We start from the raw sequence: 18,587 nt of genomic DNA, 5'->3' as shown, positions 1-18,587 counted from the left end.
CTCCACCACTAACACCACTGTTGAAGGAAAAGGGGGAAAAGAGCTACATTGCCAATTAAAAAACTTTTCTGTCGCATCGCGCGAAAAAAGAAGGCACAGCGTCGGAGTTTTAAACACCCTTGGGCCGTACCTCGGCGTAAATGAAAGAAGTTACCGATCCTGTTGGGCTCTTCCGTCCCTTTTCCTTCCCCTTCCCCACCCTTTCCACCTTGTTTCCTTCTCGTTTTGTCCTTAGAGCCTTAGAGCTCTGTTGACAAACCGATGGAGCGATCCGTTTTCCGAGCGGAAACGTTTTCAATCGCCCAAGCAGTGTGATGTGCGTGGTTTTGTCCAGCGTTCAGTGTGCTGGTGTGCCCACCATTTTCCCAGCCCCGTGTCAACCCCGACCGGAAGCGATTGGAACTTTTCCGACCGTTCTCCGTCGGTCCTTCAGCGATGGCAATTGAATTCGATCATTGTTACTGTTTGTTTGCGTAATTGATTTTATTGATGGCATATATTGTCTGAGTTTATCCTGGAAGCACAGACACAGACACACATACATACACACCAAAACGTATTTGAATGACACAAGAGAAAAGCAAGAGCACATCAAATAAATTCCTTGGTAGCGTATCATCTCCGATGCTTGATTGGATGCAAAGGTTGTTACATGCTTTGTGCCGTTATGGTTGCAAAACCACCCAACATTAATACTCTATTATTTTCGCTTGCCTCTTTTCTCCCCCCCCTCCATACAGAGATATCAAACCGGACAACATCCTGCTGGACGAGGAAGGTAAGTGGAAGAAACAAGTTCAAGGTTTTTCCGGGCCCAAAAGGGTAGGAATAACGGCGCAACGGGGAAGGGAAAAATGTCTTAATGTCTGGGAAAGGAAAACCTTCCCCCCTCCCCTGCCCTTCCGCCCCACCATACAGTGTGTCCTTTTTTTCTGTTTTCGGGTTTATTTTCGGAAGGAACGGAAAAGAATTTTGTCAAGTAACCTTTCCGGAGCCGAGTGTTTCGTGCGTTACCACGACTAGGTTTCCATGCTTTAGTGTTTTCCTCTTCTATTCTTTGCGATTCGGTTACATTAACATATGCATTCGATGTTTTTCTCCCATTTGTTCCTCTCTTTCTCTATCTTTTTCGCTCGTTTTTTTTCTATTTCTTCCTCACTCTCTCTCTCTTGGTCTATTTTTCGCGTCGCCGACTTTATCCCGCTCGCAGTAAAATATGAACTGACAATCATCTCCATAATTTTATCGCTTCCATCGCATCATTTTCCCCCCCCCCGAAAACCCTCGAGGCGTCGACGAGTGCGGCGGCTTGTTTTTTGTTTTCCATTTCCACTCCATGCATTTACTTTCTCCGTCGCATTCGGGTGCGTTTTGATGGGAATATTATTTCGCCCCCCCTCTTCACCAACCACCGTTAGGAAAGGAACGCTCACAAATTCACGCACTGTAACGCAAATGTAGTCACACGTACGCATGATATCTGTGTGTAGTGGATGGAAGAGGAAAAGCATAAAGGCAAACGGCATACGATCAGGCAAATCAAGAAGCCAACCGGCCACGGTCGAAAAGTTATGGCAAAAACTAGTCTCCAGACCATATTGGTTTGAAGCAATTTATCTTTCGTCTCGCACGAACATGCAAATCAATCTGAGGGTTCAAACAAGCCACTCACATTGGAAGGAAAATGTATTTTCCCTCTTTCGGTTCCCTACGTTTTTTTTTTTTGCCAATTCATTAGCAACATCCTTTTTTTTTTCTTTCGTCTGATAAAATGTGGCCTTCACACAAGGACTCGATGTCGCACTGCGTGCCTTCAATCACCCTAATGGAGATACTTTCGCCTTTTTTTGCGCTTCGATTGCGCCCCCCCCAAACCGTCGAAAAACAATCAATAACGCGAAAGGAAGGACTCTTGACGGCGGAGAGAAAAATAAAGTGTGTCTTTGTGGGTGTGTGTGTGTGTGCGAGTGAAAGTGTGCCTACAGGAATGGCACACGGGCGGAGCGGACACCTTCGTGAGGGAGCGAACGAAATCAAAATCAAAATCACTGTTGACTGATGGAAATAACAGATAATGCAAATTGTATCCAGGACAGAAATAGGAGGGGCGGAAGGAAAAGGGGAATTTTAATATCCAATTTATACACCACGGTGGAGATCGAACGCGCGAAACGAAACGAAGGAGAAAAGGAAACGGGCGCAAAACCGCCGGCCAATGGAGAGCAATAAACCGAAAGCCATTAAATCCCAGCGATGGTTGGGACGGGGTTGGAGGGAAAACATCGCAATCCAGAGCCTTGGCAGGGCGGCGGTTGGAGTGACGATGACAATTTCCCCGCGTTACGCCCGAAATCGTAACGAAAAAGAAACCATGGAGGCTGAATTGATAAGTCGCCAAATTTAAGACGCCTATTTGCATATCCTTCTTCTCGTCGTGTTGCCTACGAACTGCCACATTACCAATGTCGTAATGTAGGGTTGTGGGGAAAGGGGGAAGGGGAACAACCAGTGGCAAAGCGAGGCGGGAAACGAGCGAGCCACCGATTTACGGATTTTCATTGCGCTTGTTCACGCAAAACCGATGTTTGGTCCGCCGCTGACCTCATCACAGGCGATGGCGGGTGGGAGAAGCAGCGGTGGGTGGGCAGCGGAAAATGGGCGGAAAACACGCAATAACACGGCGAGGCGAGAACGATAATGAAAGCGCTGCACAAAAGGCACGACCTGGAATGGGACGGGAGTGAAGTGTTTCTAAATCGTTAATATCGAAAATACTTCTTACGGAACACTTGGGAAAATCGCTGTCCGGGAAAATCAAAATCACGCTCCCTTTTCCTCGCTACCACGGCGGCAGAATGGGTTTTCCGGTGGGGCCTTCGTTGCAAAATAACACCAACAGCATAAGGCATGCTTTTAACGAGCAGCATCGAGCATTAGTTTTGATTTGTTTTTATTGAAATTCCGTTCCGTTTTCAAAAGGAAAACTAACGTGGACAAAAAGGGTGAGTGGAACTAGCTTTCCCCGTTCGCATGTACTTTGTTCCCCACCGTCTTCCCTCTTTTTCCGAGGGACGAGCGAATTGTTTTGCATATTTTATTGCCAGTGCAGCGGTGCAGCGACATCGAGACGGGTGTGAAGTAATTGTTGCTTCCGACAATCGTCCTAGAAACGCTCGCTGAAGACGATCCTGCCGCCCTACAGACGCGCACATACACACACACACACACACACACACACACACAGCTGATTGTAGAACACATTTTTGCGGCGATAGAAATTCGAGTGAGTGCAGCTAAACTGGTGATGGGTGAAATTCGGTCTCCCACCGAATTTTGGGTCGATTCAACTCCGGTTGCCTTCGAATCCGGATCAACTCCGGAAGTGGTGCTGTTCTTCGGTTTAACTATTCATGAGACAAACGATTCAATAAAGTGAGTCAATTCAGAGTAAATGCGTTGGAATGGAGAGTCAATTCCTCAATTCTGATTAAATTCTATCTTTTGTTGAAGGAATCATCACGATTGCATAGATCATGTGGTCAAAACAAGGGCCGTACCTCCTCATATTTACCCGACTCGAGCCAAACTAAATCATCTCGATGAAGTGAATCAATACGCTCATTGATAAGAAGTTTCGAAATAGATGCAATCCGGATTCAACTGGAGCATGCTGGATCAATCCGGATTCATTCGGAGCATTTCGGATCATTCCAGACTCATCCGGAGCACTTCGGATCATTCCGGATTCATTCGGAGCGGTTCGGATTTAACCGAAACTACCCGGAATCAATCCTGGGTCAACCGGAGCAATTCAGATTCAGATCCACTCGTGACTCGTGAATTCATTCCGTAGTTCCCATCACTAATCGGACCTTGGTTTCGGAGTTCCGGTTCCAACTGGCGCCACAATATCGCAGCAGCATCATCGTTGCAAAGGGCATTCGAAACAGGCAGCTTCCAAGCGAGGATGCGCCGACAGGATGCTCGTTTAGTGGCGGATGTCGACGGTCCGCACGGCACGGCGAGGGAAATGAACGAGAAAAACCAGGGCCCCCTCCCATCTCCCTCCCTCGTGCCCAACTCGGTTGACCGCTCGAGGAAAATTAATCCTTTATCCTTGCATTCTTGTCAAACGCCATCGCTCGAGCGTTTCCTGCATAAGGTGGACTTTTGTGTTCGCTCCGAATCGTTCATGAATGATTGGAAAAATGTTCTTTCCAACGCTATTAAACAGCTAGTGCAGAGAGGGCCACCGCTTGGAACAATGCATCGAATGGTTTGCTTCTCGTATGATTTTGTGATCAATTTCATACGAGCAAGAGGATTGAGCCAACGGCAATTTTATCGACTTCTACAAGGAAACGGTACTCAACGTCGACTTCCGCATCATACCGACAACTTGTGGTGGATGACTACAACTTCAAAAGGAACGAATTTAAATCCAAAGCTCATATTTCATTTAAAAACGTTTTTTGTTATTTGTTTGAGGCGAGAAACATTCGCTCAAGAAACATAAAACTAAGCTGTTCATGGTAGTAAAACTACACAGAATTGATACAAAGTTAGTCGAAATGATTCTACTTACCTTAAAACAAACATTTGGAGTATCAAGGACTGCTTAAGATAAAAGAATTGATTGATACGAACCAATTTTAATAAATCCAACGAATACTTCGTTATGGACCGTCATTCTGTTTAAGGAAAAATTGCGGCTCGCGAAGTCAAGCGAGTTTTACATTGCTGATATATTGAATGTAGCACTACCACATACTTGAATACCTTCAAGATAATATAGAAAATAAAATACAATGTCTCCACTTCAAAATTCCACTTCAATGTCTTTTTCTCCATCGATCGCAAGCGAAGTGCTTGCCAAGAAAGGAAGGTCACTCGGGCTTTATGCATCGTGGTGTACCGCAATTGCAGCTCAAAATGGAGATCGGGGTGAGAAGGGCGGTTAATGTTGCATGACGAGGAGCATAACTCCCCCCAGTTCGCGTAAAATGCTACAGAAAGTTGTGCTCCGAAGACGGCCACGGAAGACTTTGCGACAAAGTTGCTTCGTGTATTCGAGCACCGTGTGCAAATCTAAAGTATTCGAAGTATGTGTATTTTCTATCCCATTTTTTGAAATTTGAATCGATAGGGATTTCATGTTGAAAATAAAAAAAATATGTACAGACACTTTCACAGCTGCGATTGAATGTCCGGGAGATTCTCACCCACATTGGCGCACCCGTTGTCAAATGTCAGCTTATTTCATCCTACTTCTCACCATCGCACAATGGAAGTTTATTTTACATCTTCATGAAAACTCACGAGGTACTAGGCGTCTCCATCGTGAAAATGACCGCTTGTATAAATCATTTTCCAATCTTTCCTACAATTGACAATTTTTTCATCCAGTTACACCTCACTTTTGCCACGGTTTGATTTATTTGGAACTGTCAGACGGTAAAGAAGTGAAATTTGATAATCACCTGTGGATTAAAACTTCATCAAAGATAGACTTATTAATTTTTCCGGCTTGAAAAGTCAGCTAATAGTAATCCTTGAGAAATAAATATGTTTATGATAGCAAAATGACAATTTATCAGTTTTTCATCTTCAAACAAGAAGTTAGCATTATAAAGTTAAACTTGTTGACTTGAACTTGTCGAAATTATATATGAAGCTTGAACATTATCAAGCATGTAATAGTAAATATAAAAATGAATAAATACATAGATAAATAAACAAAAAATAAATAAAAACCGTGATAAAACACAGTTTGCAATAGTGAAGCTTTTATCCCGCTATTTGCTACAACCTGGCCACTGTGCACCGGTTTTGATGGAGGCGCCCGGTACTTTGTAGAAAAACGATGTATGAATCTCCGCGCGCAACGTATCGCACCTCCTGCCTGCGGGGCCTTGGGATGGATTGAATGTCCGCCATAAAATGACGCCGATGCTCTTCCGGAATTTATTATTATTATTCGTACAAAATGTGTAAATCGCGATGGAGGCGCCTGGTACTTCGCTGCCATCCGAGATTTACAACCGAGCGGGCGCGAGTGATCGTTTCGCAGGATGTAAGATGACACAAATGCCTCCCACCCCCCTCCCACTATTCCTCCTCCCTCACCCCACGGGGTCCCTATCACCGAGCGCAAAAGGTTGTAATAACGACAAAAGCAGCTGGATTTCATTCGATGCAACGCTGCACGGAACGATAGGAAAGCAATTATTTTCCCGTAAGCCTTGAACCGCTCGGGAGGCACGTGGCAGAGAACGTTGGTGTACCATCGAGGCAGAAACTAATTGCAGTGGAAAAAGAACTCCTACCCGGGAGTTGGTTACATAAAACCCATAAGGACGTAACTGCCCGTCCGAAACCGCACTCCCACGATTTCCAGCACTTGCGTCTCCGGAAAGCACTTTTCTTCCCAGCTGGCCCAGCGTCCACCGTAGCATCTGCATTTCCACCCCGGCAGCTCACGCGGCCAACGCAACCAATGCACACAGTCGACTTACCGTTTTTCCTTTTTCTCCGCACTGCAATCGGCTCCGCAAAGGAAAAACTCGAGCAAACAAACTCTGCTGCGGGCAAAATCAGTGCGGCGTCCCGATGGTGTGAGGTTAAATCGAACCGAGGACCGAGGATGCGGCCGGGCAGGAGGTGGGGGGTGGCTAAAGTGCGACCGTAATGAAATTATCGGTAAGCTCATTGCGCAACTCCGCAACTCGGCATCAGAAATTGTTTTCCACCCGCACACCGCTCGATGTCCACCTTCCGAAGCCCACTCCAGACCAGATGGTCTTGGGAAGTGGCAAAAGCAAACCGATCCAATTCATTTTGCCACTCCTTTTCCCTTTTGTTTTCCTAGCGTCGAGAGGCTCCCACTGCACAGTGGTTCTGTGTGAAGAATCTTATGGTTTGATATTTCAACTACTTATTAATTAGCTTAATGTCAAATCACCAGAAAATTACATATTTCAATACACAATTGTTCGAGATTTTATCCTTAAAAGTTTCAAAAGTTGATTATCGAAAGCATAATTGCTTTAAAAAAATAAACAACAACAAAAATAAATTATGAAAATAACACATTTATTAAAAATATGCAAACCTGTACCAAAATGAATTAAACCACCCTCTCCATGCTTTCTCCTTACGTTTGATTTACTTCTCTACAGAGCAAAAAACGAGCGCTTTTCATTGGAAGAATTTAAAAAAATGGAAGTAACGTTGTAACCAATATTTTACTTGCAGTTGGTAGTTTTTTCGACCTTTTTAATACAAAACATACATAATGAAATAGTATATTGTTACATTTTGCGCCCGGTTGTTTGCGCTTGTTTGTTTTAACTGCTTCATTACTCTACTCAAAAACATTTCTCGTTATCTTTTCGTATGAGTTCATAACACTGTTGCGTTTTTTTGTTACCTTTTTGCCTTTTTACAAAGCAATTGCAATGAGGAGTAGTAGCCACCTCGTAAATGTATTGGTTTAATGACTTTTAGTCACGTAAAAAGGCACCGATTGGTAAATAGATCTACCTTTCCCATTTTTTACCCCTTTTCAGGTATGTATCTTAGTAAAAAACACTCGATTTTTATACCGTTTTCCCGTTATTGACGTCGACGCCTCTGTTTAGGATGATTATCGTCTTCTTACGAGTTTCCCATTCGGCTGTCAGAGGCTCTTCAACCCGATCGACCATTTCGGAAAAAGTTCCGAATTAAAGACTTCACAACCAACCTCGGAAGGTTCAGAGGGTGGAGAGGAAAAAGGCAACGATGTCCAGCTTTCGCCCGGACCGAAGAAGATGTTTTAATGAAATCACGTACCCTGTCACCGGTGGGCATATTGTTGTCGTTTACGGGACATCCGCCCGCAAATCCGGAACGCACACACGGTTCACCCTCCCCGCCGGCCGCAGTAATTCGGAAAATGATAATCTTCCTTGATGCTCCCGAACCCCCCCTTTTCCTCCCTCCCGGTACCACAATGGCTTCGCCGGCAATAATGCGTGACCCATCTCAAGTGTTTTCATAGTCATCGTCGCAAATCACAATCCTTGCCTGGTGGAAAACGGCAACGCTCGGGTGGGAGTCACTTCAAAACCCCCGGAACCGGAGAGAAGACGAGAGAGAGAGAGAGAGAGAGAGAAAGAATAAGGGTGCGTGTAAGCTTGAAACGACGGACGTCAATTGATTGGAAAATTGGATCCAATCGAACACGAACCCAGTATTATTGGACGGCTCCTTCACGCCAGCTCGTCGGTCCGGTTTCGTTTCTGTTCACAACAAAAACGAAAAAAAAGCCATCTCTTACTGATGGCAGCATCCCTTTCGTTTGCATCGTATGTGTGTTTATGTGTGTGTGAGCCGTAAGTATGTGATTTGTTCAAGCACGATTTCTTCTAAGCCGTCAAAAACATATTCGCACACACACAAACACACACGCATAAGGGTGCTTTTTGATGGGTTTTCCATTCAAAGCGGTATGGCTCTCGTCACTTTCCACCGTGTGTTTGTGTGTAAGTATGTGTGTGCCTTCAGGATTGGCAATGAGAAATATTTTTGAAATTTGTTTCCCCACGGGAAATGATTTTTTGGGAACATTCCGGATCGTTCCCCAAAAAAAAAACAAATCGTCCCGGTGGCCATACGAAGTTTGATTATTATTTCTTGTGAAGGAAACGTAAGAAAAGATTGCTTGTAACGCATCGTGGCGGAAGGAAGTGAAAGGTATTTTCAGCGTTAAATAAAATTCCCAAAAGCCTGCGCTGACAGTTGCATACCTTGCGGCGCGTTGAAAACGTAACACCCTGTAGTTGTTGTTGTGCCGATTTATTATTCGATTTTTATTATTGAAAGGGTTATTATTTGCTTTATTTCAAAAGAAGCTGTCAATTACTTTAAAAGAATATCTTTGTCCAAGACTATCTTTTGCTGTGGAAAAACTTCACAGATAATTTATGGTTTTACTTTTTGATTGGGTAGCTTTTCAGTTGTTTTAAAACTGAAAAAGTCCTCGTTTATTATGTGTTGTTCTATGTTATGTTCGTGTTCAGAACACTTCTTCTGAACTGTTTTTGCTTAGTTTAGTCTATTCTGGGGCGCTTCTGAGGTTTGCAAACATCCTTCATGGACTTCTGTGTTCTACTTGGCCTTGACTCAAACCAAAGAGATAAACAATTTCTTGGCTCTTGATGGCTACCATAGTTCCTGTCCGCCAAAATAACTATAAACACACTGAGAAGAACAAAACTATAAAACTCTTTTACACTTATCTGTTTAGTTTCTGTTTGTTTTCAATTAGCTTTGTTATATGTTAAAAGTTTCATTTCTTAAATGTTTTATTCATAAGGACCAGGAACGCTTAGTAGAAGATTTTATTACCCTTGAAACGATTAATATCAAGCAATCAAAAAAACAAACAAAACTTTAGCTTGTACGGGACATTTTTTTTCACTTTTTTTACTTTGACATTTTGATCGATCTTAGTTATCTTGTCTACTACAAGGAAACGTAACTAAAATTATCATACTATTCATCTACTAATGTCCGCCTTTTCCCCATTGTTCCTCCCCCGCTTCATTGCAACGTTTCTTAAAAAGTCTAATCACCTCCGTCAAAACTCAACTGGCGACAAGATGCTCACGAACTGATAACAGCGTCCGCAAAACACGGTTGTCATTTTTTGCCAAACCCTCATTAACATACATTCCCATTCGCAACCATTCCGGACATGGCGACGCACAGCAGAGAAGAAAGAACAAATTGCTTTTTATGTTACGAGTGTGGGTGTGTGTTCCGTATCGCTATATCGTTGGATCTCGTTTTGACAGTTCGGCGCATCGACGACGCATTCTTCCGATCGCGCTGGAAACCTCCATCCTTTCCCGGGGGACGCGACTTGTGCAATCAAAACACGTTCTGCCCGTCATGGGAGGAGGGGGGGGGGGGGGGGGGGGGGGCATTATCCTTCATGTCAAGGGCGCGATCACGTACGCGTCACTGCCGTAACCCACACTTCCGGTTTCAATTGGCCGAACGCGGGAGTAGGACGCGCTGGGAAATGGCAGTAATAAAGGAAATATTTTTCTTTTATTATACCCCCAACACGGCCCCAACCCTGCCGTCCCGCAGCGACGACATACATACATAAGGGGGACACACTTCCGGGAACGGCTCGCTCAAAACAGCGGCCCACGATTGCGATTTCCATTTTCGGGCGGGAAATTTTTGATAGCCACCAAGCGATAAAACGGCCTTCGTTGTATTTGGATACGCATGTATGTGTGTGTGTGTTTATTTGATGATGGCGGAAGGATACGAAGGCTAATGGGTGGAAACAGCCGATCAAGGATACGGCTCCGATACACCCCTCCTTTACGAGGAAAGATTCACCTTAATCCGTTGGTTGCCCGCCGTTTGTTTCTCGGTTTTTGGTTTGGCTGCCCTTCACACCGCTTCGCTTTAAAAACGCCGAGAGAATTGTTTCCCCTATTCGTTATTACTCCTGCCCCTGTTCCCCCCCCCCCCCCCCCCCCCCCTTGCCCCCTCGCATACACAACACGAAAGTATCGTTCCGGTCGGACCGTAATGTGCAACTCCGCTGGGAGCCATAAAATTAGGAAATAAACGCCGCAGAAAGAATTCAAAGTGTTTCGTTTTGCATGCATCGGTAGCGTTTTGGGAACGAGGGCGCACGGTGGGCGCTGAGGTGAGTGCCGCTGGCCTAACGCGTTGCTATCAAACTTCACCGCCAGGCAGCAAAACAGAATCCTGGAATAGGCAATATCGGACAGCAATTTATTTATTTAATTATTTGTTAATTTATTCATAATAGAATATGAAATAAAAAATTTATATTGATATTATATTTTTTGTCTGTAAACTTTTTCGGCGACATGATCTGTCAACTTTTTCGACTCTATCCGTCAGTTTTTATTTACACTTTTGGCCCAGCGGTTGCCCAATGTGCACTGAAACATTGACAGATGTTTCCCAGGTTTCGGAAGCGGGTGGACTGACGAAGAAACCGTGGGAGGAGGGGGGTAATAGATTTCAGTGGAATTTCACAGATTGTGTGCTGGCAGCTGGCGCCGTACTGATGACTGCTTGGAGGCCGTGGAGGAAAAAAAAAAGACCCCGACAGTGGCGAGACAGAGTGGGAGCTTGGCGAAGGGCTGCAGACAAATTTTAAATACCACCGAGCACGACAGCTGACCGAGAGGCGGGTTTACATTGGCGCAACTATGTCTGGACCCGGACATATTGCGTTGGTCCGTCGCTTTCCCCACCGTTCTACGTGCCATTTGAGTTTTCATACACACTGCGTCCCAAAATGATAGCCTCACGTACTTTTTTCATTCATATGCTAAATGATCGCAAGGAAAAATAACCAACAAAAACATATTTCTTAGCAGAATACAAACATGTTTCAAGTTGGGTTGTTCAGAAAAATAATTCATAATATCATTAAGACCATTTCAAAGATCATACAAATTGACTAAGAAAACCAGTTCCTAGCTACGTCATCAGTTGGCAAAAGTTGTAACTAAGTTCTTTTCCTTTAATTTGTCACTTAATTTGAACATGGGCCTTGGAAAACAACTCACGGAACGAAACAAAAGGTCGAATTGATCCTTATCACTTTAATGACAAGTCGAATATAAAGTGAAGTGAAAAGTGAAGTTGTTAGCTTACAGTATTGTCTTGGTTATAAAGTAATAACTTATGTTTAGTGGTTCATACTACACTCAACAGCTCATTTTTCAGCAATATAATGCTGCCGTGCACGTAAGCAAAAGAACAAAAACTTACCTTGCACGATCAGCTATCAAGAAAATGTCTTAGACCTTAATCCACTAGAAAATGTTTGGGAAATGTTAGTTGGGGAGGTTTAGCCAAGAATTTTCCAAGTAATATATCGTAATTGAGGACTCACTGATTACTAAATCATGACTTTATGCTATTTCCGTTGATTAGTTAATCAAAACCCTAAGTGAGGTTATCATTTTGGGACATCACTGTTCCCTTTTCTCCAAAAAATATTAATGAAAAGTATTCATGGAATACTAACAAATATAATAGTTATATATTTTTTGAAAAACATCCTATCCTCGGGGTAAGCTCTGCACAGAAAAAAACTAGGTGAAGTTATAATTTTGGAACGCAGTGTATTCCTCCCGTCCAGTGTCGTACGCCATTGATTACTTTGCACCGTTTCGTCACGATGCCAAATGTTTTCCTTCGAATGCACGAAGCGGATTATCGAGCACGGACGGGGATGAGTCAGCACGCAAATTAGCAAAATTGATCCCGACCGGAATGACGTAAGATAAGGCTGGGGTAGGAGTCGTGCAGCAATTGCAACAGCTTACTTCAATCGCACACGGTAATGGCAGATGCATAATGACACACTCCAAAAACGAAGGACTCAGACCAAGCATGAAACCGAACACAATTCCTTCCCCTTCCGCGTTCGACGACGTGTCCGGTGCTGAAGTGTTTACGGTGTGCGATGTAGCTTTTGACAATTGACGAGCGATCGGAACCGGAAACCCATTCTTCGTCCATCGATCGCTTCCGATTGTTATCTCTGTGTCATCAGGCGTAAAAGGCATTGCGCTGGATACGAGGCGGGCTGTTTTTTTTCGTTCATTTCCTTTCCCCATTTTCCTTGGGTTCCGAAAAGACCCGGCCCGGTGTACGGTGGGAAAAGTGTAGGACACAAGTGTTTAGGGGTGGATGCCTCGACAGCTGCAATGGAGTGGGTGACGGCTTTCGTTGTCTAATTAATGTGCTCTGCACGACGCCGGGCTCCTAGCGGTCGGCTTTGTGGTAGACCCGGTTTGCACTGTGTCCGGTTGCGGTGGACAAAGGTCTAAGGTTGTTTCCCTTTTTTTCCTCTTCACCTCGTTTTAGCTATTTATTGTGGAGTTAACGTTTCAAAGCTTTCTCTCGTTTCTTTCGTTTCTCTCCTCGCTAGGGCACGCGCATCTGACAGATTTCAACATCGCCACCCGCCTGCCCCCGGACGGGCTCGCCTGCAGCATGTCCGGCACCAAGCCGTACATGGCCCCGGAAGTATTTATGTGTGCCTTAGAGGAAGTGGGTAAGGACTCGGCCCGCCCTTGGTGGTGGTCATAATTTTCTGCAATTAATAATAGCCCCCCCTCCCACAACCTACCCTCAACACAACTCACCAGAACCCTTTTTTCACCCCGATGGTGAAAAGCCCCGGACCTCGGACGTAAGCGCAAACAAACGGGCCGGGAGGAAATACGTACAAAATAAAGGATCGTTATAAATATCAACAGCAACCCTCTCGCCATCGCCGCATACTTCCCTCGCACCTCTCACGCCCACGAAAAGTTGTCTGTTCGGTGAAACTGGTTCGCCAGGTGGCGGGTGAAAGGAGGAGGAAGGGGGAGGGGGGGGGGGGGCAATGTCGAGGGCTAGGTCGAACGGAAGTGTGTGAACCAATAAACCATTAAATTATTCCACATCATTAAAGTGGAACTCCACGAACCGCTCCCGCACCGGAACGGTCGAACGAATCTCTGAATCTATTTCCCTATTTCCTCTTCTCCTTCTTCTACTGCTTTCCCAGCCCTTTTTGCATTATCTACTCTCCGCCTCTTTCTTCCACCGAGACAAACTGCAACTGCAGCAAGTCAGCAAATTGATATGTTAGCGAAACGCTCTTTATACACATCCGGAGCAGATCAGAGATTCTCAACCAAATCCAAATGGTACATTTTTAGCATCGAGAAAAATAATGTATCTCCAAAAATAATTACGAATTTACTACAAATACTTTACGTAGATATTCTGCTGTACAAAGGTGTAGCTAGTGATGTATGAAGTAGCTCTTCTCAGTGAGCTTAGAAGTAAAGTGATCCAGCTCAGTCAAGTGTTGCCTCGTTCTAGCTCGGTAAAATGCTGATGGCTCACCAACCTACGATCCCTAAATAGGTTCTATATAGAACTATCGGTCAAAAACTCCTAATGAGTTTTGTAGACCAACAGAGCAGCTAGCAGATTTTAGTGAGCTACCAGAGCAAGTGGGTTTAATGACTCATCCACTCTAGCAGACTTTGCTGAGCCACCAATACGATGAGGAAAAGCTTAGTCGATGTAACACTTCGCTACGCTATCAACATTTGTGCAGGTTCACTCGCGTATAAGAAAGTGTTGGACAAAATAGGTGAATCCGGATCAACTCCGAGTGATTCAGCCAAGATTCATGATTCTCCAGGAATGTAGGTAGTGCAAAAACAAACCGATAACGATGTATGTTTCGATTGGTAGGTTTGATTCTACGTTTGTGAATTATATCGGAACATTCTGGATTCAGTCCGGAATCATGCAGAGCATAAGGAGTATAGTACAGTTTTCGTTCGGATTTGGATGCGGCTTCAGATAGTCAATGCTGTTCTTCAAATCGAGGAAAGGACCTAGCTCAGTGTTGGACAACGTTAGCCTATCAGATAGCGATGAGATCGGTTTCTACAGCTCTCCTCTCGCTACCTCTACTCATTACAGCCGGCTACAGCTACCCGGTGGACTGGTGGAGTCTAGGTGTCGTCGCCTACGAGCTACGCTGCGGCGCTCGTCCGTTCATCGTGCACTCGGCAACGCCACTGGCGGAGGTGAAGAACATTCTCAACACACCGCCTCACTTTCCCCGACACTGGGGCGACCAGTTCGTCAACATGTTGACCAAGGTAAGGTGACCAGAGCAGGGTGACACGTCTCCAATGCATCCGTACCGTGCCATGTCTAGACGGCGGAAGTTGGTGTCAAATTTCCACAAGCGATGCCCATTGAAGGCTGTAACAACTATGCAAGGACACGTTTGTAGAATTTCGATTCCATATTTCATTCTCTTCTAGTCTAGCCTGTATATTGACGTCCGTTTCACACGGTAGATTCGCTTAATTGCATTAGTTCCTTTTGAATGGTAGGTGCGAAGGACTTGGGGAATAACTCGGAGCTGTTTGTTTGATATTACAGCTGCTAAACGTGCATCCAGGTGCGCGGATCAGCACGCTAAAGGAGCTGCAGCAGACGAAGCTGCTGCGCGGGACTGACTTCGAGCGCGTACTCGCCAAGCGCACCAACCCACCGTTCAAGCCTTCGAAAGACCATCTCAACTGCGATCCGAGCCTCGAGCTGGAGGAGATGATCGTCGAGACGAAGCCACTGCACAAGAAGAAGAAGCGCCTGGCGAAGCAGCGCTCCATCCACAAGGAGAACAACGACCAGCTGCACAGCCAGCTCGACAGCCAGCTGCTGAAGGAGTTCCTCGTCTACAATCGCTACAAGGAGCTCAAGCGGAAGGCGATGGAGGCGAAGGAGTCCGAGTGGCAGCAGGAGCTCGACCAGGCGATGGCTAACTCGCACGTCTCGTGCCCGGAATCGTCCGGCTCCGGCTCCGTCCACCGTCTCACGCCCATCAGTGAGCGGGCGGAGTCGAGCGCGACGGCACTCACGAGTGGCCCGACGACGTCCCGATCCGCGGAACCACTCGGTGGCGGCGGTGGGTCCGGTCCCGTGCCAGTTCCAGCACGCTCCGGACAACCGGACATCGAGTACATCGATCGCACGCCGTCGCCGAAGAGCAGCATCTAGCAGCACCTGCCGAGGTCGGGGGCCGAGTCCTGTCGCATCGCCTGAGCCGCCGGACGAAGCCGTGCGCGTTCCCACCTACACACCCCCTACCCCGGCCTGTGATACCGTCGTACGAACGCCTCGGATTAGACGAACTAGACTGACTGGAGAGCAGTTCGATCGCGAGAGGGACTGCTGCACGGCACAACCAACCACATCGATGTTTAAGCTATAGCATTTATCGTATACACGCGGTCTGGAGTCGGAGCTAGCCATCCTGCACCATGCCGACCACGCCAGTCTCCCTAACACTGCGGGAAGTGTGGCAGGTTTTGGAACTTACCACACCATTGTGAGAACACAACATAGATGTCAAAAGATGTCGCGGCCAGGTGACCGTGGCTCGATGTTAACGCCCGCAGAGGCAACCGTGAAGAGCTTGTGACTGTAACTTACCGTTTTGTATCAACTCCGAACACACACACACACACACACGTTTGTCTATTAGCGACATGCATTCCTTGTCTAGATATATACCCCAAAGAACAGAGAGAGAGACTAGGGCGGGAACTGGCAGTGGGCGACATCATCGCTAGTCAATTGGGCACCGCGGAGGATACCCGAAAACCTTAACCTATAGCTAAATATATCCCTCCCCCCTTCTCCAAACACCAACCACATCACTGCTTTTTTGTCGCAGTATTCTCCGGCCTTCGGGAAGAAATCCTGGCCGATTTTGAGATGGTAAACAACACACACACACGCACACATACATCCTACGTGAGGCGAGGCAACAGCCCAGCAGGTGCCCAAGCACTCATCTGCACCTGGACCGTCTGGTCTTCGGCTAATGGCTAATCCGGAGAGAGGTTGACGACCGATGTGTGTTAGTCTGTGAAACGCTGTGAAATAAAAACAACACTTATTTATCAACGTACTAGCGCTAGGTGGTTCGTAGTTATTACATCCCATTGTAGAATTTACATCCGAAGGGTTGAAGGAGGTAGGGTTCGATACGCTTTTGGTAAGTACTTCACGAAATATTTGACATTCGAACTGTGCCGTATAGGCTTTGTTAAGGTATTGGGATCAACTGTTTGAGTGAAGGAAAAAGCGATGACGTGGAACCTGTTACTCAACACGAAAGCCGTAATAAGTAGAAGTGAAGAATTCTGTAGGTTCTCAATATCTTTTAGTGCCAATTTCACCGAAATAACCTTGAATACTAGTGTATAGACAAACCATCTGTCTACTCTTTCAAAATACTTCAGGTATCGTCGTGATACGCCTATTTTACTAGTAAACTGTCAGTTGGTGTAGAGTGCTTTACTGGAATTCAATACTGCAATTTCCATAGAGACGCTGCAGTTAGTATCATTCTGCGAGATATTGCTTTCGTGCGGCAGGATTGGACATCGTTCCTTCGTTTTGAACCAGCTGGACCTGTGAGTTTATTTTGTCTGACAGTTCCAATGAAATACCTTTTCAGACTTTGACCTAAACCGTACAGACATTGATTGCTGTTGGCTTTAAAAGGTCTCACGTTACCGTTGCAGATATTTTTAGTCCCCCGAAACCAAGCAAACCTTGGAAGAAGGGGATAGGGTTGACTACTTCGGTCGAAGGCTGGGATTCTAATCCATTCGGGTTCCCCCACGTTCCAACCCATCCTGGATCGCTCGCGACCTGCAGGCGCCTCGTCTCGCACGTATAGGTACCCGCTTGTTTGTCCGTCTGCGAGCGAATGAGGCTTCGATTAAGAACCTGAACCATGCGACCTTTTTTTCCGATTTAATACGATGCTTAAGCCGGGAATGAGTGGACGTTCCTCGAAATATCGAGGAAGCAAAACGGCCATTACGTAACGAATCGGGCGGTGGTTCCGGAACCCCGGGTAAACTAGACGGCTATCGGTGTTTACCTATCTCCGCTGGACCGCTTACTCAGATCCCACTTCCACCCAAACCCGGGAAACCGAAACTACCGAACCGCCGCAAGACTTCCGGGAAGAAAATGGTAATAAAACCAACAAACGAGCGCAAACCCTTACGTCTACGCCGCTCGTCCTTGCCCTTCCGTTCGAGCTCGGTTCGATGATCGAGATGATTAAAAAAGCCCTCCCCTTCCCGAAGGCGCCACACCGCGAAGGCCGGTCGGAGCAATATTTGGGTGCTTGGCGTCTCTATATCTCCGATTAGTTTGCTTCTGGACCGACGTTGGACGTTCATCACCCCGTTTCGGGGGACTGAACATCGACATCGATAGGAGTCGAGTCGACTACGGAGCGGAATACGAGCAAGTACGGATGTTCGGAGCCCATTCGCGAGGGTAAAAGAACGATTTAAAAAAGAAGATCTGGCGAAACAAAGAGAAAAAGAGAAACCGAGAAGAAGAGCCAGCGAATGACAGGGCAGTGAAAATGTGATAAGAGTTACAGCAGGATTGTTTACTTTGCTTACGGTCGGTGCCGCTCGTCGTTAGTCTAGAACCCGGTCGGCTCAGGAAAACGGATCGGTTTTGTTTTTGTGTTCCTAAAATGGAGCCCTTTTCCACACGACACTTCATCCACTCTGCTTCCTTCGTAAGCTGGCTACGACATTTCGACATCGACGAGGTAACAGAGCAAGTTTTGGAAATAGTATTCCCAGGGTTGGCTAATACCTGTTGGTATTTTTAGTATTGAGAAGTAGCCCGAACTAAACGTGGTTGGGTTCTAAGGTGTGTCTTCCAAAAACTTTCGTTATACAAGAACCTCCAAAAACCCCATCACAACAAGCGACGCTGTAAGGTTATCTTCAAGAGTTTAGGTACCTTTTCTTTATTTTGGACACTCGTATGAATGAAACGAATCAGAGAGTTGCTAGATTTGACATGAAGGTTTCAATACCGAAAAACTGTAGATGAACCTATTGAGACGTCTAACCGATGATTGTCAACTGCTGATTTCGTACTGACATTCCAGACGGTGGAGG

General features: G+C 45.8%; 1 protein-coding gene across 1 annotated transcript in view; it reads left to right on the top strand.

The window, feature by feature from the left end:
• The window catches only part of LOC131269668 (serine/threonine-protein kinase 32A), a 47,026-nt gene extending 30,550 nt beyond the window's left edge, over positions 1 to 16,476 (top strand). Inside the window, exons 6-9 of the mRNA XM_058272151.1 lie at positions 741 to 778; positions 12,989 to 13,114; positions 14,548 to 14,729; positions 15,019 to 16,476. Of these exons, the coding sequence (XP_058128134.1) occupies positions 741 to 778; positions 12,989 to 13,114; positions 14,548 to 14,729; positions 15,019 to 15,636 (964 nt within the window). The 3' untranslated portion in view covers positions 15,637 to 16,476. The remainder of the gene's footprint in view (positions 1 to 740; positions 779 to 12,988; positions 13,115 to 14,547; positions 14,730 to 15,018) is intronic.
• The last annotated feature ends 2,111 nt before the right edge of the window (positions 16,477 to 18,587 follow it).

Source organism: Anopheles coustani, chromosome X (assembly GCF_943734705.1).
Source record: "Anopheles coustani chromosome X, idAnoCousDA_361_x.2, whole genome shotgun sequence".
Lineage (NCBI taxonomy): Eukaryota > Metazoa > Arthropoda > Insecta > Diptera > Culicidae > Anopheles > Anopheles coustani.
The sequence above is the reverse complement of the archived record's forward strand: the minus strand, read 5'-3'. Positions and strand labels throughout refer to the sequence as shown.